This window comes from Rhineura floridana, chromosome 2, assembly GCF_030035675.1.
Source record: "Rhineura floridana isolate rRhiFlo1 chromosome 2, rRhiFlo1.hap2, whole genome shotgun sequence".
In the NCBI taxonomy this organism is placed as follows: Eukaryota; Metazoa; Chordata; class Lepidosauria; order Squamata; family Rhineuridae; genus Rhineura; species Rhineura floridana.
Window position 1 is genome coordinate 22,382,191 of NC_084481.1, and position 27,825 is coordinate 22,410,015.

At 39.7% G+C, this 27,825-nt stretch overlaps 1 protein-coding gene across 3 annotated transcripts; it reads left to right on the forward strand.

Annotated features, from left to right (window-relative positions):
- On the forward strand, window positions 1–27,825 carry SF3B1 (splicing factor 3b subunit 1). 3 transcript variants are annotated; one of them, XM_061608142.1, is made up of 25 exons: window positions 9–133; window positions 6,678–6,844; window positions 7,105–7,206; window positions 8,302–8,416; window positions 10,202–10,281; window positions 11,437–11,604; window positions 13,458–13,695; window positions 14,362–14,574; window positions 14,999–15,120; window positions 16,230–16,427; window positions 16,516–16,617; window positions 17,117–17,296; window positions 18,053–18,139; window positions 18,392–18,662; window positions 19,839–19,984; window positions 20,074–20,220; window positions 20,696–20,821; window positions 21,613–21,834; window positions 22,509–22,691; window positions 22,793–22,904; window positions 22,995–23,115; window positions 23,349–23,480; window positions 24,798–25,070; window positions 26,260–26,476; window positions 27,338–27,825. In XM_061608142.1, exons 1-25 carry the CDS (start codon window positions 106–108, stop codon window positions 27,494–27,496), a joined length of 3,909 nt encoding a protein of 1,302 aa, XP_061464126.1. In that variant the 5' UTR covers window positions 9–105; the 3' UTR covers window positions 27,497–27,825. The 3 variants fall into 3 exon arrangements, with proteins under 3 accessions (XP_061464128.1, XP_061464126.1, XP_061464127.1); XM_061608143.1 differs by lacking the exons at window positions 9–133; window positions 6,678–6,844; window positions 7,105–7,206; window positions 8,302–8,416 and adding an exon at window positions 8,630–9,882; XM_061608144.1 differs by lacking the exons at window positions 11,437–11,604; window positions 13,458–13,695; window positions 14,362–14,574; ... (15 more) ...; window positions 26,260–26,476; window positions 27,338–27,825 and adding an exon at window positions 9,827–9,882 and having other exon boundaries at window positions 1–133.

Sequence of the window (27,825 nt, forward strand, 5' to 3'; positions counted from 1 at the left end):
CCTGTTGCCTCCCTCCCACCCGATAGCGGAAGTTGACGTTGTCGAGAGAGGGAGCGCAGCGGCCTCCTTCCATCTCGCTCGCTGTGTTTGTTCGAGCTCCACAAAATGGCGAAGATCGCCAAGACTCACGAAGGTAAGGAACGAGGGTTGGCCTTCGCTGCCTCACGTTTGGCGCCCGCCCTTCGACGCATCTTTGCTTGTTCCCTTTCAGCGGGGCCCGGGAGGTGCGTAGGGGGGGCAGAGGGACAGGCTCGCCTTCAACGGCGGCCCAGCGTACTGTGCCGTAGTCGGGCTAGGCCTGCGCATAATGGCGTCGCTGTGCGATATTTTCCTTCCTCTTGCCCACGCTCCTTTCAAGTCGCTCGCCGCCGCCGCCGCCTCGTCCTTCCCGCGTTTTCTGCGATCTCGGGGCTTAGTGCAGGAGACCCAGAGAAGGCTCTGCAAAAGGAAGTGTTGAGCGTGTGTGTGTGTGTCAGTGAGAGAGAGCGAGCGAGCGCAACGGGCAAAGCCCTTCGGGCACCAGAGCCCAGCGTGAGCCGTCAACCCCCCCAACACACACATACACACGACACGAACTTGAATATTACTTTTTTGGTATAAAGCGTGTGTCATTGTGATATTTGCCAAAGAGGACAAATGCGAGAAGGAAATTGGCCCACACACAGACACGGCCAATTTCTTCTTGGCATTTGACCCAATTTGTGAAAGCCATTGCACGTATGTTTATGGGACAAGCTTATTGCTTAAATTTCAGGGTTTTCAAAGGGAGGAAGCCATATGACCCAACAATAACAAGAAACACATTTATCAAAGGAACCTATCAGAGATGCAAAAGGGAGGAGGTGGGATAGACAGAAGAGTGTTCTTATAAGGTGATTTCCTACAAGCTTTGTGTAGGAGCTGTATGCGGTTTTTGTGGTCTGTGTTTCTAAGCTTATTGGTATATTTGGAGAAATACCAGTGGTTTTGCTGTCCTGAGGAGATTGTGACTCCACCAAGGGGCACATCATGTTTCAGTTTGGCAAGCAGCTTTTCATACAAGGACGTCGACCAAATCTAATGTTTGAAATTTAGTTTTTATGCATATCAGCAGCAACGTTGTAATGGAATAATTAGTAATATATTGATTTGACTAAATGAATATAAAACTAACAGAATGAATAAACTTGTAAAAACAACAGATCGCATTCTCACTTCAGTGGGGATAGAACCCTGTAGCAGAGGAAACTGGCCACTGCTTTTTTTCCACAAATGCAATAACTATTAAAGGGTTGACTTCCCTTTCTTCCAGTTTAAGCAGGTTTATAACGCTCTTCCATCTCTGGTTCAATACCAGGGTTTAATATAGAGACCTTCTCTGTGAAGATACGACTTCTGTAGATTTGCATTTCATCCCAAACACATTTACTGTGAAATGTCCAATTGATTACAGTAAAACTTTATTCCAAGTAAATGTGCTTAGGATTGCAGTCTTAGGCTGCAATCCAATACACATTTACTGGGAGTAGGTCCCAGTGAACCATTGGAGCTTACTTCTGAGTAGATACGTATTGGTTTGTAGCCTTAGGAACTGTCTTTTCTTTTATGTTTCCCCTTCATTATATGCTCATGATCTTGGCACGTCATGTGTTGCCTCAGGGTTTCATTGTGTAATTATAAATTACAAATACACATCTAACAGTAAGGCATAAAAACAATATATAAATTTATGGTACAGTAAACCTAATACATAGTGAACTTTATGGTTGAGACTGGATGGGTTTACTTTTATTGCTAGGCAGAGATTGAATGTGGAAATCTCAGCTTTAGTATAAAAACAGTTTTAAATAGTTCTTGATTGTTGTCAGAGGCAGTGTTCTCAGTAGTTGGGATACTGCACAATTCAAAGTTAGTCAGTCATTTTTGTTTATTTTAAAAATAAAATTCCAGCTCTGGATATGGCTAGGTAAGTTGAACTTCTGAACTAGAGATTCCACCTGCACATGGAACTTCCTCTTCATCATCTCTCCCTGTGCACCCCCATCTGTTGTCTGGTTCCCCACACCCCACCCTCTGGAGCAAATTGGTGGGGACAGAGAGAGAGGAGAGGGAGATGAAATCCTGTTGCACAGATGGAAATCATGGAACTAACGGGACCACTTGCTGGATATAGCCCTAGAACAGCATGATAAAATCAGTTAATATATGTGTTGCTTTCTTGGTAGACTCCTTAATAACATACAAGCCCTTCAGCACATAATCTCCATAATGTGTGTGGGAAAACATCTAGATAGGCAGATTATCTGGTACCTCAGTGTGAACTAATTATGCCGTACTTGGTTGTTAGCACAACTTTTAGCTGATAAGACAGAGTAAAACATCTACATCTGATTTTGGGTAGAAAGCTGCACCTTTGAAGCAGTGTTGGCTGTGGCAAGCAAAGGTGTACTGTATGCAGCAGACCAGACCCCCTGTGATCATGGCTGGTGTGGGAAGAAATTGGTAGAAAAAAGAGGCTGATATAGGGTTCCTCAGAATGTATAAGGAACATGTATATATTTTATTTCAGAATTTATAAACGGATCTACATTCAAGGAATGTCTGAGCAGTGTACAGAAAAAGTATAGAACATAAAACTGATCATAAAACAGTACTTGAAACATTAAGGAAAATTAAGAATTTAAAACTCCAAAGATAAAAGAGAAGGCTTGGAATTTGAGAAGGCTTGAAATAAAAGGAAAATTACAGCAAACATCAGCATAATGTTGGGGCAAACTTCCCTTCTAAAGGAAGAGAATTCCAGAGAACTGCCACAATGCTGAAAGCACATGCCTCATTCACAGCGTGTTTTGCCACAGGGGTGTTTGGACCATCAAGAGGTGTTCATCCACAGATCTAAATGACTGAACTGGGATGTAGGAGAAGAGTGAACTTCTCAGATACCCTGGTGTGGTATCATGTAGGACTGATTCATAGGGTCGCCATAAGTCGTAATCGACTTGAAGCCACGTAACAACAACACTAGTAGTAAAATCTTGAATCTAGCTCTGTAGCCAATTAGTATCTTTCTGTTTTCTGGCCTGGTTCACGTTCAACCATAGTTTGAAATGAAGTGTCATTGAATGTGCATAACCACTTTGCTCCTCCCCCCACTCATGACGGCAGGAAACAAACCAGAAACAAGCAGGAACCTGGCTTGTTGTGATGTACATATGCAGGTTCTTTCTTTGTTTCTCTCCTAAAAGTGCAAGCCAAGAACAAACAGAGTCATTAAAATAGTATTGTTGGACTCGGTAGCTAAATTCCAACCTGACCATTACTTTCAAAAACACACGCAGGGTGGTATCTAAGTTAGATTCTGAATTGACCTGTTGAAATCAGGGAACTTAAGTTAGGGCTTTCTTCTCTTGCATGGAGGAGAGGAAGGGGAGTACTGAACCTACTAAAACATGATTTAGGAATTTTCTGATCTATGCCAGAGTGGCTGTATTCAGGCATCCTGCAACCATTGTGGTTTATGATATTGGTTTATACTGGGTCACAAAAGCCAAATTTGACTATTTGGTCAGTGAAGTAAACTGCTCTGCATCAGACTAGGGTCAGGTGGTAGGGGTTGCTGTGCTTGGGAGAAGGAGGAAGCCCAAGACTCCTGAAGGCCTGTTTACATATCCCCAAGCCATAGTTTGCTGTTGCTGCTTAATATTTGTGTGTGTAGGCTGGAAACATCATTAAATACTAAATTTAAGTTGAATAGCTGTGGTGTGTGAATGGTGCACCTGTAAAATGGGGTCTAGTGGGGTCGCTCCTTATTCAGTACATCTGCTTACCTTCAGATGTATCTGGCTCTTCAACTTGCAAAAGGTTTTTATTGCAGAGAGCTGTATGAGAATGTAAAAATTATTTTTGGCCATATTAAATTTTCAGCTGCACTTGCAAACTGTTGAAGGGTAATTACTTGAAGGTATGGATTTCAGGTGCTAGGTATCATGCGGGAGGTGGAATCCACATGAATCCCTGCCAAAGTGCATAGTTTTAACATAGGGACAAACATATAACATGGACTCCTTAAAATTGTCTTATATTGTGAACAGACTTCAGCTATCTGTGTTGGAAGATGGCATATACAGTAGGAATAGGAAGCACGTCAGTGTCATTTCTTGAAGCACATGCAGTTGAAAAGCTGTACAAATATCTGTTCTGAAGAGGTGTGTGTTGATACCTCAGAAAAATAAATACAATGGAACATTCTCCCCGTACGAACCCCCTAAATCTGTTCTGGGGTTTCTTCAACTCTCAGGAGTAGATTTGGGGACAGTGGGGAGGTTCCATTGTGCTAGTGCAATTATTTAGTTGAATACTGTTTGAAATTATTAGATATTTGGGTATTTGGTTTGTTTTATAAAAAATCAAATAATGTATTGTTTTGTTTGCACTGGACTCCTTTGGGAGGAAGGGCTGGGTAACAATTTAGTAAAAATAATACCAATCAAAAGTGGAAGCAAAACCTTCAGAACTGTCATATATCCTGGAAGAGAAAGGAAGCGCACATGACTTGCTGCAGTTTATCTCTGTTTGTTTATATTGTGCTTAAATAATGGTTTAGTGCAATATGCAAACACAGGCACTTCCATACATATTGTATTAGCTGAGTATTTTTAGAAGGCCTACAGGAAAGCTCACAGGATTTGTTGGATCTGCCTATTTATTTATTATTTATTTGTAAAAATATTTGTATACTGGTATTTCATTAAAAACACCAAAGCAGTTTATAACATGTTTAAAACAACCACCACCATAAAATTAAAAAAAAAACAAAAACAATAAAAACAAAGGTCAGTTGCAAAAAAAGCATGTTCTTAATTGCCTGCACAAGCCTGGCGAAACGGAAAGGTTTTCATCAGGTGCTTAAAAGTTAAAACAGAAGGCGCCTGCTGAATCTCTGTTAGCAGAGCATTCCAGAGAACTGGGCCAATGACACTGAAGGCTCAATTTCGCATCAATGTTAAATGAGTCTCGCCAACTCGGTGACCATCAGAGCTGCTCCTGCAGAAGATCTCAGTGATCGAGCTGGGATATGAGTTATGTAGGGCTTTGTAAATTAATGCAAAAACCTTGAACCTGGCCTGGTAGCAGATGGGCAGCCAGTGCAGATGTTTTAAAAGTGGTGTCACATGTTGCTGGCCATATGCTCCCACCAGCATTCTGGACGCTGCATTTTGCACCAGCTGGAGCTTCCAAACCAGGGCCAAGAGCAGCCCCAGATAGAGCGCATTGCAGTAATCCAGCCTCAAGGTTACCAACATATGGACTACAGAGGTCAGGCTAACCCTGTCCAGGAACGGCCATTACTGATGGTCCAGACAAAGCTGGTAAAAGGCACTCTTAGCCCCAGAGGATACTTGGGCCTCTAGTGACAAAGATGAATCCAGGAGCACCCCAAGGCTATGAACCTGGTCTTCCAGAGGGAGAATGACCCTGTGCAGAACAGGTAACCTGCCTATCTCCCACCCATGGGAACCACTTACCCAAAGAGCCTCCATCTTCCCAGGATTCAAGAACAGTTTATTGGCCCTCATCCAGTCCACTACAGCATTCAGACACCGATCCAGAGCATTCACATCCTCTCCTGATTCAGATGTTATGGAGAAATAGAACTGTGTGTCATCATCGTATTGCTGATACCTTGCTCCAAAACTCCTAATGACCACTCCCAACAGCTTCATATAGATGTTGAATAGCACCCATCATAGCACAAGTGCCAGTGGTGAGGCAATATATTGTGCTGAAAAAAGTGTCAATTAAACTTTAATAGAATTATAGAGTTGGAAGGGATCTTGGAGATCATCCAACTCCTGGGTGAATTCAGACTTTGCAATACAGGATGCAACTGCCACATTCCTAACAGATGGTTGTCCAGCCTCTGCTTTACTGCCTATGAAGGAGAGTCCATCACCTCCAGAGGCAATCTGCTCCACTATTGAATAGTCCTTATCATTAGTCTCAGCTGATGTTTTTACCCAAATCTAATTCCCTGCCATTTCCATCCGTTGGTTCTGGTCTCCTCCTAATCTTTTCTCCAGGCGAAACATACTGGTCTCTTTCAATCATTCCTTGTGGTACTTAATGCAGAGGCAGAGAACCTCAGGCTTGATGATGGACTATGACCCTCCAGGCTGCTCTGTCAAGCCCTTGGTTCTCTCCCAAGCCATGCCCCTATGTTATGCCCTCACCATATATTTAAAGCACCTGGCTTCCCCCAAAGAATCATGAGAACCATAGTTCACCCCTCTCAGAGCTACAGTTCCCAACAGCCTTCACATACTACAGTTTCCAGGATTCTTTGGCGAAGTAATATGCGTTAAATGTATGGCATCTATGCAGCATTAGGGTGTAGAAACCTGACTTTCTTGTGACTGAATGTCTCCTACTGTATAAAGGCAAGAGTCACTTCCATTGAGCCACCCACTGGCATGTATGAAGTTTACCTATGAGGGAATGTGGCCCTTGGAATGTTTCCCACCCCTAACTTAATTGTTTCCTACATATGCTGTGTGTGTTAATAGGACAGTTTCTAGACTTCTATTTGGACAGGCATTGGAGAAGCTCAGGAAATGTTTGCTATAATACCTTTGGTCATTGCTTTGTAAAGTTGGTTTTCTATAATCAAATATTTTTGTGTGTTTCAACCTTGGTCACAGATATTGAAGCACAGATCCGAGAAATTCAAGGCAAAAAAGCTGCCCTTGATGAAGCTCAGGGAGTGGGCCTTGATTCTACAGGATATTATGATCAAGAGATCTATGGTGGAAGTGATAGTAGATTTGCTGGATATGTAACTTCAATTGCAGCGACTGAACTAGAAGATGTAAGTACATGACACTATCAAAACAGGACACTATCAAAACTAAAATTCTATCATAGTATAGAAATTCTAGGCTTTGCAATCTCAGATATTATTAAATCAGATATTCTTAAATGAAAAGACATGTGAGATTTATATTTCAGGCCAAAATGTCCATTTAAAGTATGCAAAGAAGTCCTGCATCCCAAAAATGTTTAATGATTAATTTAAATACAAAAATTAAACAATTAATTAGCAAATCTTTAATGCTTTTGTTTGTACAGGATGATGATGACTACTCTTCTACAAGCTTGCTTGGCCAGAAGAAGCCTGGGTACCATGCACCGGTGGCATTGCTTAATGACATACCACAGTCAACTGAACAGGTGAGCTTTTCAGTGTGTTAATACAATGAGAATATAGAGGCTTTCTACGTTCATTTCTGAGAGTGAAGGTGGGGACAAAATACTCCTTGAGAGGTGTGCGAGATACTTATTTATTTGTGTCTGCACACATAAACTCACACACTGTGTGTATGATTGATTAATTCGTTATGTAAACTATTAAATGCAGTTGTGTGCTACTTACTTTTTAAAAGTTTAATTTTATTGTTTAACATGGCTTACTTATTTAAAAGCATTTATAACCATTTAATATTAAAATTTCTAAGCAGTGTACACTGTCATTAAAAACAGCCTAAAACCAATAAAACAGTAATATAAAAGCATATGAAACAGGAACTAGTGTAAAAAGAGATGTCTTTACAAGAGGTCTAAAGCAAGCGATGGTTGCTCCTTCACACATAGTAGAGGGAAGAACATCCCATTATACAGGGGCAAGCAGCAAAATGCCTGTTTGAGTCACCACCCTATAATGTTTTGTGGAGAGGTGTGCCACAAGGAGAATTTTGCCAGGTGATCTAAGTGATTTTACAGGTCTATACGTGGGAGGCAGTCTTTCAGGTAAACTGATCCTGTATTGTTCAGGGTTTTATATGTTAACAGCAAGACCTTGAACATGGCTCAGTACCTGATTGGCAAACTGTGCAGTTCCCTCAGCACAGGTGTAAATTGTGTGTGTCCAGGTCTTCCACTCAGCAATCTGGCTGCAGCATTCTGCACCAGCTGAAGCTTCTGGACCAATCCCATGTAGGTAAAAATCAAAACATGCCAAAGGAAAATCCTTCTCAAACTAAGGGTGATTTGGCGAAAGACAGCAGCTATGAAATATATAAGAGTATATTTTTATGGAAGTGTTTTCAGGGGAACAGTGGTTATCTGTCTTTGATGTAAAAACTAAATTAATTTATAAATGGAGTAATAGTAGTTAATCATGCTGTGATCTGTGGTGAGGTGGAAACACCATCTTCATTCATCTGAAGCAGTTTCCTCTTTAAGATGCCAGAAAATAGAATACCTTGGCAAAATGTTCTTTTTATATTGTTCATTTACAAAACCATATTTTATGTTTTTGATCCTTAGTATGATCCATTTGCTGAACATCGTCCACAAAAGATTGCAGATCGGGAAGATGAATATAAAAACCGCAGGCGGATGATGATTATTTCCCCTGAGCGTCTTGATCCTTTTGCAGATGGTAACTTATTTTCCCTTCTTCACTGGGTCTTACCAGTTTTGTTCCCTTAAAATTGTCTTTAGCCCTTTGATTTCTGTTGGCATGCTTATAAATTCAGGAATTTTTAGTTTTTGTAACTTTAAGAGTTGGTTGAAAGCATAGCTTGCCGTTTTGTTCATCTTTTATAATACAAATTTTCTTTCCAGGTAGAAGGACAAGAAAATAATGAGCCATTGCCATAGAAACACAAAGGGTTAAAGGTTTCTCTTTTTTCTTTTTGCTTTGGGTTGTGTATACTATACTTTGAGCATCTTGTATATTTAGTGCTCAAGAATCTTCCAGCTTACTGGAAAAAATTGATCCAAAATTAGAACACATAAGAATTACTGCTTTTAAAATGCTAACTAGCAAACATAGCAGTTTATTCTCAGTAGGAAATTTAGCTACATGAAGCAAAAGTAACATGGAGAGGCTTTGATACTTTTTAATAGTTCAAGTCTGTTCTGATTATTTTAGAATATAGGGTAGTGCAAGGGGCAGTAGTGGGCCTAATGGAAACTTTCCTCAGGTGAGTCAGCTTGACAAGGAACCTTAGGGCACCTGTTGATTAAAACTATAATTGGTTGCAGGTTTTTGTAAATTAGCATTTCAGCCTGCATGAATTAATAGGGATATGGATTTTACTTGCTTAACTGTCATTGATATAAACATGTATTGTCAGAATTCACAGGCCCATACTAACTGTCCTTAATTTCTTTCCTACAGCAGTACTGCTATATGCCAGTCCTGTCTGCATTCTTAAGGGTGCAGTTCAACACATCCTGTGTAGATAATGGTGAAAAAGTATCCCAAAGGAAAGTCCTTATCAAAGCTAGTGTCAGAATGACACTGCCAATTGGGCATTGATCTTCAGCATAGAAAATGTATTAATTTTATTTTGTCCTAAATAGTAATGCTATACTACCCGTATAGCCAATCTGCACATTGAAGAGTAGTGCTTCCTTTATGAGTTTGTTACTATATAGTTGGGCTTCTGTAAAATATTTAAAGATAGAATAAATTCAAGATATAGACTGGTATATCTTATAATGTGGGAAAATACTATTGCCTGTGAGTATCTTAATGGTAAATATAGCTTATTGCAATCAACTCACAATGTAATTGTATCTTCAGAATCAGTGGGGGGAGAAATTGGGAGTTCTTCAAATGAAGCCCTTTAACATGTCACCACAAAATGAGAAACTGGGAATGGTTGTCCAGATTCATCAAGTCTATACGCTGGTCTATATGATAAAACAATTTAGAGTTATTATCTAGGGTTACAATAGTTCATAGTCAGATAACATAAGCTTTATCAGCTTGAACAAGGTAATGTGTTGATTATAAATATCTTTCCAAAGTGTTACTAATGGTAAAGAGATAATTTTCTAGGCTTCTATTCTGCTGCTTGAAGTCAGAACTGCTGATGGAGACAAAGGCACGAAAGTGTACGTATTCCGGATTAGCAACCCAGGAACCCATCACTTCTGAAGACTTAACTGTGCTGTCATTTTATCATTCTTATCTCCTTTAAAAATATTTGTTTTAAACTGTTGTAGTTATGTTTGTGTTCAAACAGGTTAAATTGATCAGCAAAGTGAATAAACGTAAGATACATGTAATCTTTTTTTAAAAAATTCAGTCAAAACAGTAAAATTAATTGATTTTGGCATAACATAATACTAGAGTAGGGCAGTTTTAAAAGCCAGTTTTTCATCCTCTCCTGTACTTATTATGCTTCTGTCCTGTTGCTGTTCTCTTCTGCAGGAGGGAAGACACCTGATCCTAAAATGAATGCCAGAACATATATGGATGTTATGCGTGAACAACACTTAACAAAAGAAGAGGTTGGTTAAAATTCTACTCTAAATTTTAATCTCCATTCATTGCCATCTGGGCCAGCATCAGCATTCGGCATGGTCAGGCAGCTGCCAAGGGCTGATACCTCCTCTGGGTTGGACCCACTTACATGTTCATCTGGTTTGAACCTGGGGTGGGCATCTCTAAGCCCTCAGCTATTTAAAATTTTCCTAAAACCCTGGGAGCATCACTATGTCAAAGCATTATGGGAAAGTTAAATGGTGGCCGGCTCACAACTGCCCACTGTAAATCCTAATGCTGCTGCCAGTAAGGTCCCATGTGGGCATTGAAGGCACCCAGCAGATGGCACTCTTGTCAGGGTCCCCTCAAACCTGGCTCCAGCCCTGGTTGCCAATGACGTTCTCAGAGTACAATATAGGTCATTATACAATTCAGTGAATGGGTATTGTGAATTCAACTAATATAGTAAAACATGAATGTCAATGTGGAAAATCTGTAAAAGGCTTTAGGAAGTAAGCATTTAATTGTGTAGATCTTTTGGTATAGTCATTGGATCAGTTCGCTCATAAAGATCTCAGTCCTCCAAACCATGGTCTGAAAGTTCAGGAATCAGCGTTGGGTTCCCTCCTCCCTCCCACGCTTAGATTCAGTTAGTTCTTCCAATTTAGGACGAACTATTGAAGATATGCTGTTGGTGGGGGTTTTTTTTACATTTTGCAATCCTGTTTTAAAGTAGAAACCATTGTTAGTTCAAATATAATGGCAAACAGTGGTTTCCACAAATCAGGGAGTAATTTATGAAATCTGAGCATGTGAGCCCAAAGCACATTCCTAATCCCGCATGCCCTGATTTGGAGGATCAGGAACACTTTGAGTAAACCATGTTCAATGAAGTATGTTGATACCTTGCAAGATTTTACTTGTTGTTCTAATTTTGCCTACGTTGTTTAGTATTAATTAACTGGTACGTACTCATCTTCAGAATTAAATTACAGCAACGGAAAAAATTGGATTGCTATTAGGGAATAGCCTACTGAATATCTTCCAAATTAACAAAAATGCGGATGAAATGGTGTAGATAAAAAGATTTGAAAATGCGCCACTAGCTCAGGGGTGGAATTTATTTTTAGTTGACTGTAGTGGAGGAATAAATTATTTATTTGTTGGTTTATCTTTAACAGAGGGAAATTAGGCAGCAACTAGCAGAAAAGGCTAAGGCTGGCGAACTTAAAGTCGTCAATGGTGCCGCATCCCAGCCACCATCAAAACGCAAACGGCGTTGGGATCAAACAGCTGACCAGACTCCTGGTGCCACACCGAAGAAATTATCGAGCTGGGATCAAGCTGAGGTAAGGTAGTGGATGCTTATCCCAAGCCATTGTGTTATGGAGTTGCGCAAGCCATTGCTTGTCATTCAACACACCTTTAAAAAAAATTATTTATTTATTTATATCTCCAGCCCTTCCAGAAAAAAGTATTCATTAACTATCCTTTTTTCATAAATTGTGTTATGAGAGTTCCTACCAGGTATTATGCCATCTATTTCTAGCCCTCTTACTGTTTGTTGGCCTCCCAAGTACACAGCTGTGAATTCAGGAAGAAAACTATATATAGGAGCTCTTTCATTCATTACAGTAGAGAGAAGAGCTCTGTGTGCTCAAAACTATCTGCTGTAACCTAAGTAGAAGCTGCAGGCTCCGGATCATGATTTCAATAGGAAATCTATTTAAGTATTTTTGTTATTTCCAGAAGGTATCTTAGGATCACAACATAAGGAGTCCTTTTCTTTAAACCCTAGAAATGGGAAGTATTTGTGCAAATTTATAGTTCTCATAATCCAAATAGATTCAGTTGTTAAATCATTTTGGCAGGCCTCCCTCAACTGATCACTAGTATAACTTTGCGTAACTTCATGCCAAATTCACATAACAAGACAGCTGTGCACCTTTCTTGGGTGGGTCTGTCCTATTCTTAAAGGGGAGATGATATGAGTCTGCACATTTAGAGCTAACTCCCCCATCTCCCCCAGTTACCTCGCTGTGTGCTCCCACTACTTTAAGCAATTTGCCCACTACGTTACTTCCAGTGCAGGAAGTGAACTAAGCAGTAAGAAAGTTTCTTAAAGCAAGGGTGATTATCCCACAGGCCAGATGAAACCCGCAAAATGATTTGAAGTGGTCTACAGACCCCCATCTACCACCCCATTGCAGTTCTGGGCTGGAAAGAGACTTTTCCCCCTCACCCACCCAAATGCAAGTTAATGGAGACATGGATTTTTGGTAGGGCATCTCAACTGCTCAGCAAGTGCTCAGCAAGTGCCCTGTTACTGCAAGAGTCCTTGATGGGGATGGGCTTCCCCCCGAGCCATTTCAGGGGCTTCAGTCTTTCTTGCTCGTATGCAATTTAATAGGGAGAGTGCTCTGGCAGTTAACTTGCATAAAGTGGAGAAAAGCTGCCTGTTCACAGTACTTGATTTGGTTATGAGGTGTGTGCCTGCCTGCGTGCGCAAGTGTGCGTGAGGGCTCAGTGGCAACTCAGCTGGTGTGTGGCCCTTGGATGGTTGGCCACCTCTGAACATGACCCTTGGACCAAAAAAAGTTACTCACCTCGGCTTAGAGCAACAGAGAACAGGTAATATTCAGGACAAGGTTTGCTTCCCTTTTTCACACCCCTCCATGTCTCCCTTTCTTTTTAACACCAGGCATGTGCATAAAATATGCAGTGGACCCATCGCATATAGCAGTGTTCTGCAGCCTGGTGATCATTTGGCTGGGGTTGATGGGAGTTATCGCTCAAAACAACTGGAGGACACCAGGTTGTCATATGATCTCTCCAGCAAATATAATGCTCTACTACAGCCTTTCCCAACCAGTGTGCCTCCAGATGTTGGACCACAATTCCCATCTTTCCTGACCATTGGCAGTGCTGGCTGAGGCTGATGGGAGTTGTGGTCCAACAACATCTGGAGGCACACTGGGAAAGGCTGCTCTAGTATGATGCATATAAAAGCAACAAAGGCAAATGAATATACCAAAGTCTGACCTGCCAAATGAAAAAAGACAACCGGTGATGTTTGCATGAGGCTTACCACTATTGGCTAAAGATAGTTGATTGAGTTCTAAAATTAGTGATGAATCCAAGCAATTTGCAGTCTTAAGTACTTTTGCAAGTAGTGCAAAATAAACTACCTTTTATCTTACAGACTCCTGGGCATACTCCATCTCTGCGATGGGATGAAACCCCTGGCCGTGCAAAGGGTAGTGAGACACCTGGAGCAACACCTGGCTCTAAAATATGGGACCCAACTCCGAGTCATACACCAGCAGGTGCTGCAACACCTGGCCGTGGTGATACACCTGGTCATGCAACACCAGGCCATGGAGGTGCAACTTCTAGTGCACGGAAAAATCGATGGGATGAGACTCCCAAAACAGAAAGAGGTAATATTTTTGGAACTTCTGTGTTACCTTCAGTGGACTTCAAGAGCTGGCTTTTTCAAACGTGCTTTGAAAATTCTAGATTCAGATACCTTAGGTTTCCATCCCATTAATCTGATTTTTGCCATTGTGTTCAAATGCTCTGTACTTGTATCATCCTTACTTCTTGATACTTGCTTGCTGAGCCACATAAAACCCTAAGCCAAAATCCAAAGAACCTCAAATAGTTCTGCAAAAGGGCATTCTGGATGCCCATTTCTCAGGTAGCAATCTCCCATATTACTTAGCTGTGATCAAACCTAATTGTGATAGTAATGAGAATTTCAACAGATATGTGTGTGTCTCTCTTCTGTCCAAAGGAAAAAAATTCAGAACTTCCATTTTTGTAGATGCAACCCCTCAGATGTGCTTGAAGTAACTACTTGAATCCCAGCCCGTGAAATTAAAGCTGATATAAGGATTGCAAAGATCCAGCAAAGCTATTTGTAGCTAATACAGATTTACTTGCTTTGTCTGCTAATAATGGTGTTTATGTTTGCATTTGCACATTGGGGAAAAGACAAGTTCCAAAAAGGTTTTTGAAACCTGAAGTGAGTTCTCACTTTCAGAATGGATTGTCTCTCTTTGTACACTGGAATAAGTTTGAACCTACTGGATTTTGTCTTCCAGATACACCTGGACATGGGAGTGGTTGGGCTGAAACTCCTCGTACTGATCGAGGTGGCGATTCCATTGGTGAAACACCAACCCCTGGAGCAAGTAAAAGAAAATCACGTTGGGATGAAACACCTGCAAGCCAGATGGGTGGGAGCACTCCGGTGTTAACACCTGGCAAAACACCGATTGGTACACCAGCTATGAATATGGCAACCCCTACACCAGGTATGCTTGATTGTTTAATAGCCCAAGCATAAGCAGGTTTACTTGGAAGTTAGTTCCACATACTACGTTGTACCAACTTCCATATATGGCCGAAGATTATAGCTGTTGTTTGTTCCCTGCTGTTGGATCGTCATATTTTCTTATCTGTTGACATATTATGCATTTATGCTATTATATAACCATCTTTGCTGAATAGCAACCAAATGAAATAGAAAAGCACTTTTCAGGCATACTCTGTTTATTATTGAACTGCAATGCAAGGCTAGTTAAAATGAGCCCCACAACTGTCTATCAGCTTAAATAATTTGAATTTGAAGCTTGGTTGTATATGATAGTGATGTATGCATGTGGCTCAGTGTTCCATGTTTGAACAGGGAAATTCTTTTCATGTAGATATTGACATCTTCTGTTGATTTCAATGAAGGTCACATAATGAGCATGACTCCTGAACAGCTCCAAGCATGGCGATGGGAGAGAGAAATAGATGAAAGAAATAGGCCTCTTTCTGATGAAGAGCTGGATGCCATGTTTCCTGAGGGATACAGGGTAAGTAAATAAGCCCAAGCCATCGCATGAAGGGTTGGTATAAATTTGCAGAAGGTCTGTCTTAACTTTAATGTGCACATACACTTGTTTCACTCATAGGGATCAAATTCATATAATTTTCTAATGTGCAATATCTATGAGGAATAGTAGTTCCCAAATATTTTACCTTATGGAACTTTTCCTGATATTCAGTGATTGTTCTATATGCAAGATTTTTGCAGAAATAATTTTTTTGGTGCCATATGGCCTTGTTCAGCGACTTAAACTGTGTCTATGTTTTGAGTAGTGTCTACATATTATATGGATCAGGACCTGTCTCCTGTTTCTTCTCTGTTCATAGTAATTTAATAGTTCTCACGGCTGTGCCTTGAGGAAACCTTTATAATTTTGCTTTAAAAATCTAGCATGAATGGTCTCAAAGAATTGGGGCAGAACCCAAAAAGCTTCTTAAGCTCACCCAAGGCATTTGAAGTAACTCAGACAAACTTGACTTTTGTTTTTGAATTTCTGGGCCTTTTCCCTTCCTGCCATGCCATGTTTCAGTCTGTTTTTATAGTCTCCTCTTCGTTTCAGAAGTGGCTTGTATTGGGGAGCGGGGTGCTTTTAAGGAAAAAGACTTAAAACACCCTTGTGCTTACAACAAGTTCCACAGTTTTTCGGGAGCCTGGCCTTTAGTCTACATAAGGCATGGCCAGCTTTTCCAGTCTGGGGTGCTGGACTCACCCTGGCCAAGAGCCTTTCCAGTGTCATCACCTCTGGAACAACTTAATCAGAGAAGAAATGGGAAGGTGCCCCTAAGAGTAGTCTTGGAGAAACAGCATAGCCCAAGCTAAATTCAGTGCATGTGCATTGGGCAAGATTTCAGAACTGTCTGGTAGCGTCTTCTGGGGCGTCTCCAAGAAACTAAAAAATGATACCAGCTGTCTCGGGGCTAGCAGCTCATGCAGATCGGACAGAGCTGTTTCCTGAGCAAGGCCATGAGCAGTAACCTACAAAGTGCCGCTTCTAAGACAATAAATGCTGGGGATAGTATGGTGCCAGGTAGCTATTTGTGTTTAATAGTTTTGATCTCATGATAATTGGCTTGAGCACTTATCTTTTCATTTTAGGTTCTCCCTCCTCCAGCGGGTTATGTCCCTATTCGTACTCCAGCTCGTAAACTTACAGCAACTCCTACACCTCTGGGTGGTATGACTGGATTTCACATGCAGACTGAAGATAGGACCATGAAGAGTGTCAATGACCAGCCTTCAGGAAATCTTCCTTTCCTAAAACCAGATGACATACAGTACTTTGACAAGTTACTGGTGAGATTTTAATTTGTCAGTGTTGTCTTGTACTATATGGAAGTTGAAGTAAATGTGTATTAACCAATGTACTTTTAATCAATTGCAGGTTGATGTTGATGAATCGACACTTAGTCCAGAGGAACAGAAAGAGAGAAAAATAATGAAATTGCTTTTGAAGATTAAGAATGGCACCCCTCCGATGAGGAAGGTAAGATAGGCCATTTCCCCTCTTCTACTATTTTTGCTTGGTTCGTCTTTTGACTTGTACTTTGCTGATTTTTATTATGTTATACACACTTTCTAATATTTTTTTGCCACAGCTGGAAAACATTTTTAGTTTTAAGACGACGATTGTTGCTAAATGGTGGTCATAAGCCCATTACTAAAATAAGGGTTCTATAGTCTTGTATTTCTAAAAATATATAGTGCTATGTCATACAGAAAACATCTAAGTGGTTTACAGCAAAAACAAATCACCACTAATCATGAAAAAAAATTTAAAAATGTCATAAGGAACTGGCCAATCACATGAAATTTATCCAACTGAAAAGGATTGTTCACAAGAATGACTTAAAGAAATCTAAAAATAAGAAATGTTAAATGTCATAGAAGCATCTCTTTATTTTAGTATGATTTTGATTTGCTGGGCTTTAAAATGGAAGAATAGTCTATATCTAATGTTATGCTATGTTTTCCTGCTTCCATAGGCTGCTTTGCGACAGATTACTGATAAAGCTCGTGAATTTGGAGCAGGTCCACTGTTCAATCAGATTTTACCCTTGCTGATGTCACCAACTCTTGAAGATCAAGAGCGCCATTTGCTTGTCAAAGTTATTGATAGAATCTTGTACAAATTAGATGATTTGGTCCGACCATATGTTCACAAGGTTTGTTCCACAGAAATGTAGTGATTTCATTCTTATGGACATAATTTTACATTATTATGCACCTTATCAGCCCTTAATGTATATATTCAGAATAACAGATGATTGCACCCCCTACTGTGTTGTAGGCTCATAGCTATAAATATTTATATTCTTTCCACACTTACAGTAGGGCCCCACTTCTCAGCGCCCCATTTTTCAGCGTTCCGTTAATACGGCGCCAGCAGGGCGAGCAGCTGGAGGGGGGCTGGAGCTCCCCACACTCCAGCTGATTGCGCTGGAAGAGGGGAAGATCAGCTGTAGCACACTACAGCTGATCTTCTCTGGTGCGATCAGCAGGTTAGGTTCCAGACCCCCGCGCTACAGCTGATCCACTTTTTGGTGGTTTTTGCTTTTCGGTGGGGGTCTGGAACCTAACCTGCCGTATGAGTGGGGCCCTATTGTACGGGAAAATGTTGTCTTTTTAAATACTACTAATGCCTTTCAAAAATCTGCCTTTCAAACATCAATTTTTGAAGTAGAATTAGTACCCATTGGCATTACTTTATTAGTACAATTTGTCTAGTACACAAATGGAAGGATAACTGAAAATTGTAATGTGGATTGAATGATGGGGCAAAACAAGACTTCTCTCTGAAATTAGAAAACATGGAACCTTCAGGTTAAATGAAGCCCGGACTAGGGACTATTGAAGTTAACATGTTTAAAACTGTGTTTGTGTACGATCGAAATGTTTAACTTTGGCTTAACCTTTTTCAGATTCTTGTGGTCATTGAACCATTGCTGATTGATGAAGACTACTATGCTAGGGTAGAAGGCAGAGAAATTATTTCCAACTTGGCTAAGGTAAACACAGCATGACTTCTTTTTAATACTAGCAAAGATTGAACACTTGGCCTGAAAGCATGCAACAAGTATGTTAGCTGGTTGTTTGTAATTTAAGTCAATTTGTACATGCACAATTTTACTATATTCATTACAATCCGGATACTTCCATGTATGGCAACCACAGTGTTGCCAGAACCCACAGTTTAGATTTTAGAAGTGCTTTGTGCAAGTCTGCAATGACAGATTGTTTGTTCCTTTTTGTCTCTTTAGGCAGCTGGTCTGGCAACAATGATTTCCACCATGCGACCTGATATTGATAACATGGATGAATACGTTCGTAACACAACAGCTCGAGCTTTTGCTGTTGTTGCCTCTGCTCTGGGCATTCCCTCTCTGTTGCCCTTTTTGAAAGCTGTGTGTAAAAGCAAGAAGTCCTGGCAAGCTAGACACACCGGTATCAAGATTGTGCAGCAAATTGCTATTCTTATGGGCTGTGCCATTTTACCTCATCTCAGGAGTTTGGTTGAAATTATTGAGCATGGTAGGTGTCTTACGTAAAATTTCACAGTGATGAAGTTTTATAGCGGCAGTGTGTTAATTCAGTGTTAATGAGCCATATAACAAATCATGTTGTGTCATACCATTGCTTACTTTTGTTCACTTTGAGAAGTAGTAAAGTCTGTTGTGCATGTGAAATAAAAATGTGGAAGGGAGAATTAGGAGTACTTGCAATATGCATGTTACCTTCAACTCCATCTGCAAAGTATGCATTCTGGTTATTGTAGTACTGCACGTGACTAGCAGTTGGCATACCAATATAGTGTGTGCTTAATGGTGAGGAGAATCGTTCAATTTTTCCCCAAAGCAGATTGTATAATTAATATTAACTGGGAGCTTATATCAAATTTCACCCTTCTGTCCCTGTACAGACATAGATCTCAGCCTTGGGGGAATCGCTCTGCAGTATAGGTAGCACAAGATAGTGGAGAGCTGTGCTGCTGCAGAACAGGAGGCTATGACGAAGTCAGGCTTGTGTTCTTGCTTGCATCTTGATGCTACACTACTCCTTTCACCAGTTATGCCTGGTTTAGACTAGAGACAAATCTACACCAAGGCATGGGTGGTTGTGCAAGTACTAGAGTAGCATATTCTAGAATGACAGTACTACAGTACCATACTTCAGATTAGGTTTGTGGCACACTTTGATAAAAAGGCTTACCACTGCTGCATTAGGATGTAGCATTAGGATCACTTGCGATATGCTCACTGACGTATTAAGGTCTCGTTTATTGGTACTTGATTTATAACTCCAAAGATGTGTGAACATGAATAGTGCAAGATATTCCAAAAACGTATTGTTATAGAGTAGAAAGTGAGAGTGCAAATTTGTTTTAGTGAACTAGTGTGAGATCCAGTGTAACTTTAGCACAAGAACTTTGAGAGTTGACCTTGTTGCACAAGCAGTAGTGTCCAAAACTTAACTCTCACTGAGTATAATAACAGTAGTGCTAAGAGTTGCATATTATCTTTCACAAGCACAAGATACCTATTGGATTCAGCTGTTGCCCTCCTATGCTAAGAATGGTCTCTTGCTAGCAGAATGGCTGTTGTGTGAGCAGGCTATCACCTGCAGTAATTCTTTTGTGTTCTGATACCTGTTGATTTCACTTCAGTTGGGGATCTGAAATAAGGAATAAGCAATGTATTTATTTTGCAGGTTTGGTCGATGAGCAACAGAAAGTACGGACCATCAGTGCTTTAGCTATTGCTGCTTTGGCTGAGGCAGCAACTCCCTATGGTATAGAATCATTTGACTCTGTCCTAAAGCCTCTGTGGAAGGGTATACGTCAACACAGAGGAAAAGTAAGTCTGAGTTGTGCAGTCAGTTTGCCTTTAAGAGAAGACGTCTGGATAGGATTGATTTTTAACTCTTAAAAATTACATATCAACAGGGTCTGGCTGCCTTCTTGAAAGCTATTGGGTACCTTATTCCCCTTATGGATGCAGAGTATGCCAATTACTACACCAGAGAAGTAATGTTAATCCTTATCAGAGAGTTCCAGTCTCCTGATGAAGAAATGAAAAAGATTGTGTTGAAGGTATTCAGAAATATAATATCTATATGTTATTGCAAATTGTTACGTGGGGCTTTAAAGAGTTGGATGTGTACAAGTAAAGAAGCTTACACTTCTAGGTGATGGGCGAGATGTACTTTTTAAAACTTATGTTAAATTAAGTTCTTAATAAAAGCAAGCATAATATTTTGCATTTATGTTGCATCTTATCCTAAGAGCTTTAATATATATCCTTGACATGAATCCTGAAAGGCAATATTTTCACCAGAAAGGGATGGTGAGATCAAGAGAGAGAGTGGCTTGCCTAAGGTAAGCCAGTTAGTTCATGCTTCAGCTTAGTTTTGAATAGAAGCTTCCTGGGTCATGTTCTTAACCAATCCTAACCTGAATATATTGTTTTATTAGTTGCCTCATATCACACTTTTTCTAAGCAACATAACCTTTTTTTTTTCCTTCTGGAGAAATGGAAGCTTTATGCTGGCTATTTGTCTCTTTCTAGGTCGTAAAGCAGTGTTGTGGCACAGATGGTGTTGAAGCAAACTACATTAAAACAGAAATTCTGCCCCCTTTTTTCAAGCACTTCTGGCAGCACAGAATGGCACTGGACAGAAGAAATTACAGACAGGTATAGTTGGCTTTTAGTTTAGAGAAAGCTTTGAGCTGATTTGTAGATGTAATAGCTAGAAACATTTGATACAAAGTAATACTTCCAAGCATTGCCATTGGTAGCTGTAAAACAGTTTCAGAAGAAACTGTTAATGCTGAATCTGTGTAAATTACTGGAAAGTTTATTCATTTCAACAATTTGTATATTGCTCCTCACATTAGTCTCTAAGACTCTAAGTGATGTATATTGTAAGGTGCGAAATATATAAAAAAACTATGAAACTACAGGCTGTTTATAGTAGTGCTATTTTTAATACAAACTTCAATTGCATTCAGATTGGCAGCTCTTATTCAGTAACTGCTCAAATATTTTATTTATGTTTCAACTATTCACATGCATTAGGATAGTATTGCCACCAAAACCAGAATTTTAGGGCTGCAATTCTATGCATGCTTCTCTTAAGAGTAAGCCTCATTGAACATAACAATTACATCCAGGCTTTAGAATTGGGGTTTTTAGTTATCCATGTAGAAATATAAGCAAGTACAATTAAAAGGGGGAAAAGCTTTCCATCAGTTAAAAGTTTCAGATAAAGCTACATGGCTTATTCCATGCTGGTAGCAATCCTGAAGATTGCAGATATGCTACTTATCACCAACAAATTTATACTGCTCACCCAAACAGATTTTTATTCCTAAAACATACATTTTTTTCTGTTTCTTTGAAACAGGAGGGGAATGGTATCAAATTAGGTTTCTAAACTGGTCGTTGTTTGCTTATTCAAACTGTTTTGTGTGTGTGTATTTCAGTTGGTTGACACAACTGTAGAGCTTGCAAACAAAGTTGGAGCAGCAGAAATTATTTCCAGGATTGTAGATGATCTGAAAGATGAGGCTGAGCAGTACAGAAAAATGGTTATGGAGACAATTGAGAAGATCATGGGCAATCTGGGTGCAGCTGATATTGACCACAAGCTGGAAGAACAGCTTATTGATGGCATCCTGTATGCCTTCCAAGAGCAGACCACAGAGGTATATAAATATGCTCATAGTTTCTATTCTGGACTTGTTTAGAATAATTAGCACCAAGTGTGTTGGAAAGGGAAAATCTAGACTTCAGATCTTGGACAGAGTTTAATGTTTATGTGTGTTCAAAATTTATCAGCCCATGCTCAAATCCCATCTGCGCAAGCATTCTAACATGTAATTTGGGGTAGTGTGTGTGTATGTATAAGTTACTATCACTGCAGTTATTATGGACCTTAGAGGATACATGACTGAATCCAAGTAGTATTTATTCCCAGCCTAATAGATGACCAGCGCTAGTCATCTGTTGGATGGAGAGAGAAACCATCCAGACCACGTGGTCCACCCTGCCCTTGCTTTTGAAGGAGCTGATACTGAGGTTCTTGTAACGCTCTGTCAATTACTCCCACTTCATTATCTGTCCCTGCTAAGTAGGTGTCAATAGGAAATTATATCAGTTTGGGGGCTGGAACCAGTCTTGTAGAATTTTCTCATCCTTCCTTTATCATTCTACTGATAAGATGTAGGAGTGCAGTGCTGATAATTGACATTGTGCTTGGCTGTCGAGTCATGAGAAATGACAGGCTAAGATTTGGCCCTAAAACTATAAAGTCAGACAACCTCCAATGTTGGTGAAAGCACAATATTAAAACACTGTATTTATCACTTTCTTGTAATAGGACTCCGTGATGTTGAATGGTTTTGGTACAGTGGTCAATGCTCTTGGCAAGCGAGTTAAACCATACTTGCCCCAGATCTGTGGTACAGTTTTGTGGCGTTTGAACAACAAATCAGCCAAAGTAAGACAGCAAGCTGCTGACCTGATATCCCGTACAGCAGTTGTCATGAAGACTTGTCAAGAGGTAGCTTTTCGTGGATCTTTTTTTTAAAACACTGATTTATATCTCGGGGCGTTGGATTAATAAGTAGCTCTTCTCTCTCTCCCGCTCTCTTTTTGTCCTAGGAAAAATTGATGGGACACTTGGGTGTAGTATTATATGAGTACCTGGGTGAGGAATATCCTGAAGTATTGGGCAGCATACTTGGAGCACTTAAAGCCATTGTGAATGTCATAGGTAAGTGTGTATTTCACATTTTCAAGAAGTGAGTTTTTAATTTGGAAGACAGAATTTGAAACTCAGGCTATCCTTTTCTATATTGAATAGGTATGCACAAAATGACTCCTCCAATTAAAGACCTACTGCCAAGGCTTACACCTATCTTAAAGAACAGGCATGAAAAAGTGCAGGAGAATTGCATTGACCTGGTTGGACGTATTGCAGACAGGTAAAATAGTGATTTTTTTCCCCATGTGCAATTACTCTATACAATAAAGACTTGCAGATTATCTTTTATACATGCCATGTGCCTACCATCATTGCTTTCGCATATATTACCACCTCAAAATTCAGTCTTTGTTCTAATGTTAATCCTAAATAAATTGCAGTGCCAACTCTTATAGGATTAGCTGATTGGGGGGGAGTTTCAACTGCTTTTTAACCTTTTCTGTTTTTATCCAGGGGGGCAGAATATGTTTCTGCAAGAGAGTGGATGAGGATCTGCTTTGAACTACTGGAGTTGTTAAAAGCACATAAGAAAGCTATTCGAAGAGCTACTGTGAACACATTTGGCTATATTGCAAAAGCTATTGGGTAAGTATTTCCAGTACTATAAATAATATCCAATTAAGTCATGATCCATCCACATAAATGGACTTAAATCCATTTATTTATTTATAAAAATATTTGTATACCGTGGGGCAGGGTATTGCTAGCATGTCAGTCTGGTGCTGAATGAATTTCACTGGCTACCTATTGCATATCAAGCTAAGTTCAAGGTACTGGTTCTGGTGTATAAAGCCGTATACAGCTTGGGACCAGGATACCTGAAAGACTGTCTTACCCCTTATATACCCAGTCGATCACTGCGCTCTGCAGGTGAAGGTCCCCTGCAGATACCATCTTATCAAGAGGTCCATTCCTTACAACATAGGAAGTGGACCTTTAGTACAGTGGCATCTACCCTTTGGAATTCCCTCCCCTTAAATATTACACAAGCACCATCTCTGTTAATCTTTTTGGCATCTACTGAAGACCTTCCTCTTTCAACAAGCCTTTTAAGTAGACACCTTATCCCAGTCTGTGTCTGATTGCTTTTTATTATGTTCTTAAATATGTTTTATTTAAAATATATTAAAAATCTGTTTTTATGATGTTTTAGAGTGTTTTTAGTACTTTTGTTTGCCACCCTGGGCTCCTACTGGGAGGAAGGTTGGATAGAAATCTTAATAATATGTCATTAAAAACATCAAAGTGGTTTACAACACATTAAACAACCATAACCACTATAGAATTAAAAATCAAACATTAAAAATACAATAAAAACAAAGGTCAGCTGTTGCAAAAAGGGCATCTTCTTAATTGCTTGTATAAGCAGTGCATCTACTCTGTATGACTAACATTAGATATCACTGCCTGTACGTCTGGGTGGGTTTTTTTAACAGAGAATGGAAGGTTAACACTACAAAGAAGGAGAACGAGGCCATTTTGAGTTAGCAGTGACAAGATCTTTGTTAAGGGTTGATAAGGTTGTTCTACCTGGCCCAGTCTTGTACATTCTTTTTTCCTCTTTCTCTCTTAATCTGGGTATTAATTGGATAAGTAATCATACAGAATCTTCCTACTTTGCATCATCTGATCCAATGATTTCATCTGTAGGTGTGGTCTGAAGGCAGAATCAGAGTAAAAACTGGAAACAGAATGGACAAAATTTAGCAAATTGATTTGGATCTTACAAAATAAGTATTGTCATAAGTATAATACACTGGCTGCATTTTAGTTGGTTATATTTATATATAGTGCCGTCTACGTACATTACAAAGTACAGGTACGACTGGCCTCCATTCGAAGGGCCTTAGTCTGTTGATGCCATGCTTCCTTAAAGTTTTTTTATGCTTTATCTTATTCCAGGCCACATGATGTGCTGGCGACACTGCTAAACAATTTGAAAGTACAAGAAAGACAAAACAGAGTGTGTACTACAGTAGCAATAGCTATTGTAGCTGAAACTTGCTCCCCTTTCACAGTACTGCCTGCACTTATGAATGAATACAGAGTTCCAGAATTGAATGTCCAGAACGGTGTTTTAAAATCACTTTCCTTCCTCTTTGAATATATTGGAGAAATGGGAAAGGACTACATTTATGCTGTAACCCCATTGCTTGAAGATGCTTTAATGGACAGGTAAGTAAATGCTAAACTGTGTTAGACCATCTTAATTTACTTTGATGCACCTCTTCTGCTTGGATAATGGTAAACTCTCTTAGAAGTAGAAACAATTTTAAATGAAAAAATCTTTATTTGCTTTCTCTGCATATAATACACATAAACATTATTTCTAAAAGCAGAATTAACTATGTTAGTTAAGATAGAAACAACCTGTGTGGGTGACTAGTGATGAGGGGAGACAGTGCAACGGATTTTCTTGGATCCCAGGTGTTTTCCGATTGCCTTGGGGAGGGATGTGTAGATCCTGCCTTATGCTCTTCAGCATACATAAAACAACCTGAAACAATTCTCACATTGCTTGACTGAATTTCATTTACATGGCTGTGGCTGGGAAATATGGGGTTTAGAGAAGTGTAGCTTTCCACTTGCTTGTTCTTGACTGATGAACGTCTATGCAAGGTGACGGTAGTTAGGCCACTCTTTGGGCCCAGGAAATTGTTACAGTTGTTGGTGTTTTACTAACACTTTTTTGAACAAGATCTACACTGATACCAATCTGTTTCAGACACAACTCAGACTGCTGGTGTTAACCTATAAAATACTAGATGGCTTGGGTCCAGAGTGTTTGAAGGCCTACCTTCTCACACAAGAATTTTCTTAGTCTTTAAAATCTGCTTCAGAGGTCCTCTGCATGTCTCAGGCTTCAGAGATTAGGCAGGTGATGTCTGGGGCAAGGTTATTTGTGAATGCCTCACCAGAAAAATCTGTGAGGTTACCAGCATTATCATGTAGATGCCACATTATTATCCAGTGCTTCTCATGGCTGGCTTCCGCTATTTTATTATTCTGATACCGTTTTTATTTTATATGGTGGTGGAATTCTGTTGCCCTTTTGTGAGTTGCTGGAGTCTTCATAGTGGAGAAGCAGCAAAAAATATTTAAAATGAATAAAACCAACTGTAATTCTCTTCCAAATATACTGAGTTGAATCCGCTGCTAAGGGGAGCAGCGAAAGAACAAGAAAATGAACAGCGCTATTTTGATACGGAGAGACAACAGTTACCAAAATAGGTTAACTTCCAATATATATTCATGGTGTTGTAACACATACACATTTTGTCAGCCTGGCAAAACAGAAAACATGTTATCAGAAAAATAAATAGGGAGCAAGCTACTAAACATGCCTGTTCAATTTCCTTTTTAGGGACCTTGTTCACAGACAAACAGCTAGTGCTGTAGTGCAACATATGTCTCTTGGAGTGTACGGGTTTGGCTGTGAAGACTCTTTGAATCACTTATTGAATTATGTGTGGCCCAACGTGTTCGAGACGTCACCTCATGTCATCCAAGCAGTTATGGGAGCACTGGAGGGCCTGAGGGTTGCTATTGGACCTTGCCGAATGTTGCAGTATTGTTTACAGGTAAATTTTCTTCAGTAAAAATGCCTGCATGGGCTTGTGTGTGAGGACAAAAGGATCATTAGTAGCATAATTAATTGAAGGCATTTTACCCTTTAATTCATAGGAATCCATGCATAATACTCCTGTGAGGGATGGGATCATGGTATAGGAAGGGTTTGTATGCATGTATAGTGTGTGAGTAGACTTTGGAATAAATCCTTGTATCACAATTTTTATAGGTGTTTTCGGGATGATTCCTGTGAACAAATACAAGCTTGCCTGAAATTAGGGAAGAAAATATTTTCGTTAAATATTACACAAGAGTATAAAAGAAGGCAAGGGAGTTCTTTGAGATATTAAAAATACTACTGGAATGAAATCTCAGTGATAGAATAGCAGCTAGAAAACTTTAAATCATAAGGTATCATTTTATTTTAGGGCATGACTCAGTCCTCGTGATTTCCCTTGAATTTTTTAAAGTGAAAATAGTCACATGTTGGAACTGAAAAGGCCATAGCTATGATCGTGGAGCCCTCTGGATGGATGTGAAGGGCTTATGTATCTGCAGAATGGCTTCCGTCATTCCCCTTCTCCCTTTTGCTCCCCTATGCAAGCTGCTGTTAAAGGTTTTGAGTTTGAGCAGCTTGCAGTGTTACTTCTAGCAAGGGAGGGGTAGAAGAGGGGGGTAGGCATCCTCATTATGTGTAGATTTAGCTGTGAACGTGTTTGCAACAGCTAGGATTTTGACTTCCTATGCATAAAGTGCAATTTCCTTTAACGTTTTAGTTTTAAAAGTTTTAAAACATTTAGTTTTTAAAAGCTGTAATGGAGAATATTGCTTGGAATGTGATTTAAGTTCTGTTCTTTCTTTTATTTTCCTAGGGTTTGTTTCACCCTGCCAGAAAAGTCAGAGATGTGTACTGGAAGATCTATAACTCCATCTACATTGGTTCACAGGATGCTCTAATAGCACATTACCCACGAATCTACAATGATGAAAAGAACACCTACATTCGTTACGAACTTGATTATGTCTTGTAGTTTTATTTCTCATTTGTTTTTTGTGTTTAGTGCACAGCTATTCCACACTTGGTTCAGATCTGCTGATGTACAATTTTTAAGATACTGCAGATCACCATAGAGCAGATCAGAGGCAGAGCTTAGAAATCCAGTAGCATGATTTTTAAATAACATGTCCTTGTTGATTTTGATGTTAAAGCCAGTAGTGACCAAGAACAGTGATTACACAGAGTACTGGAAAGATTTCATTTTGGAGTCACCTTGATGAGGATTTAGATTCCATTCCTTGTGTTCCAGCCCCTTGTGGGGCTGTTTATTTGAGAAATAAACATTTGTGTATAAAATATTAA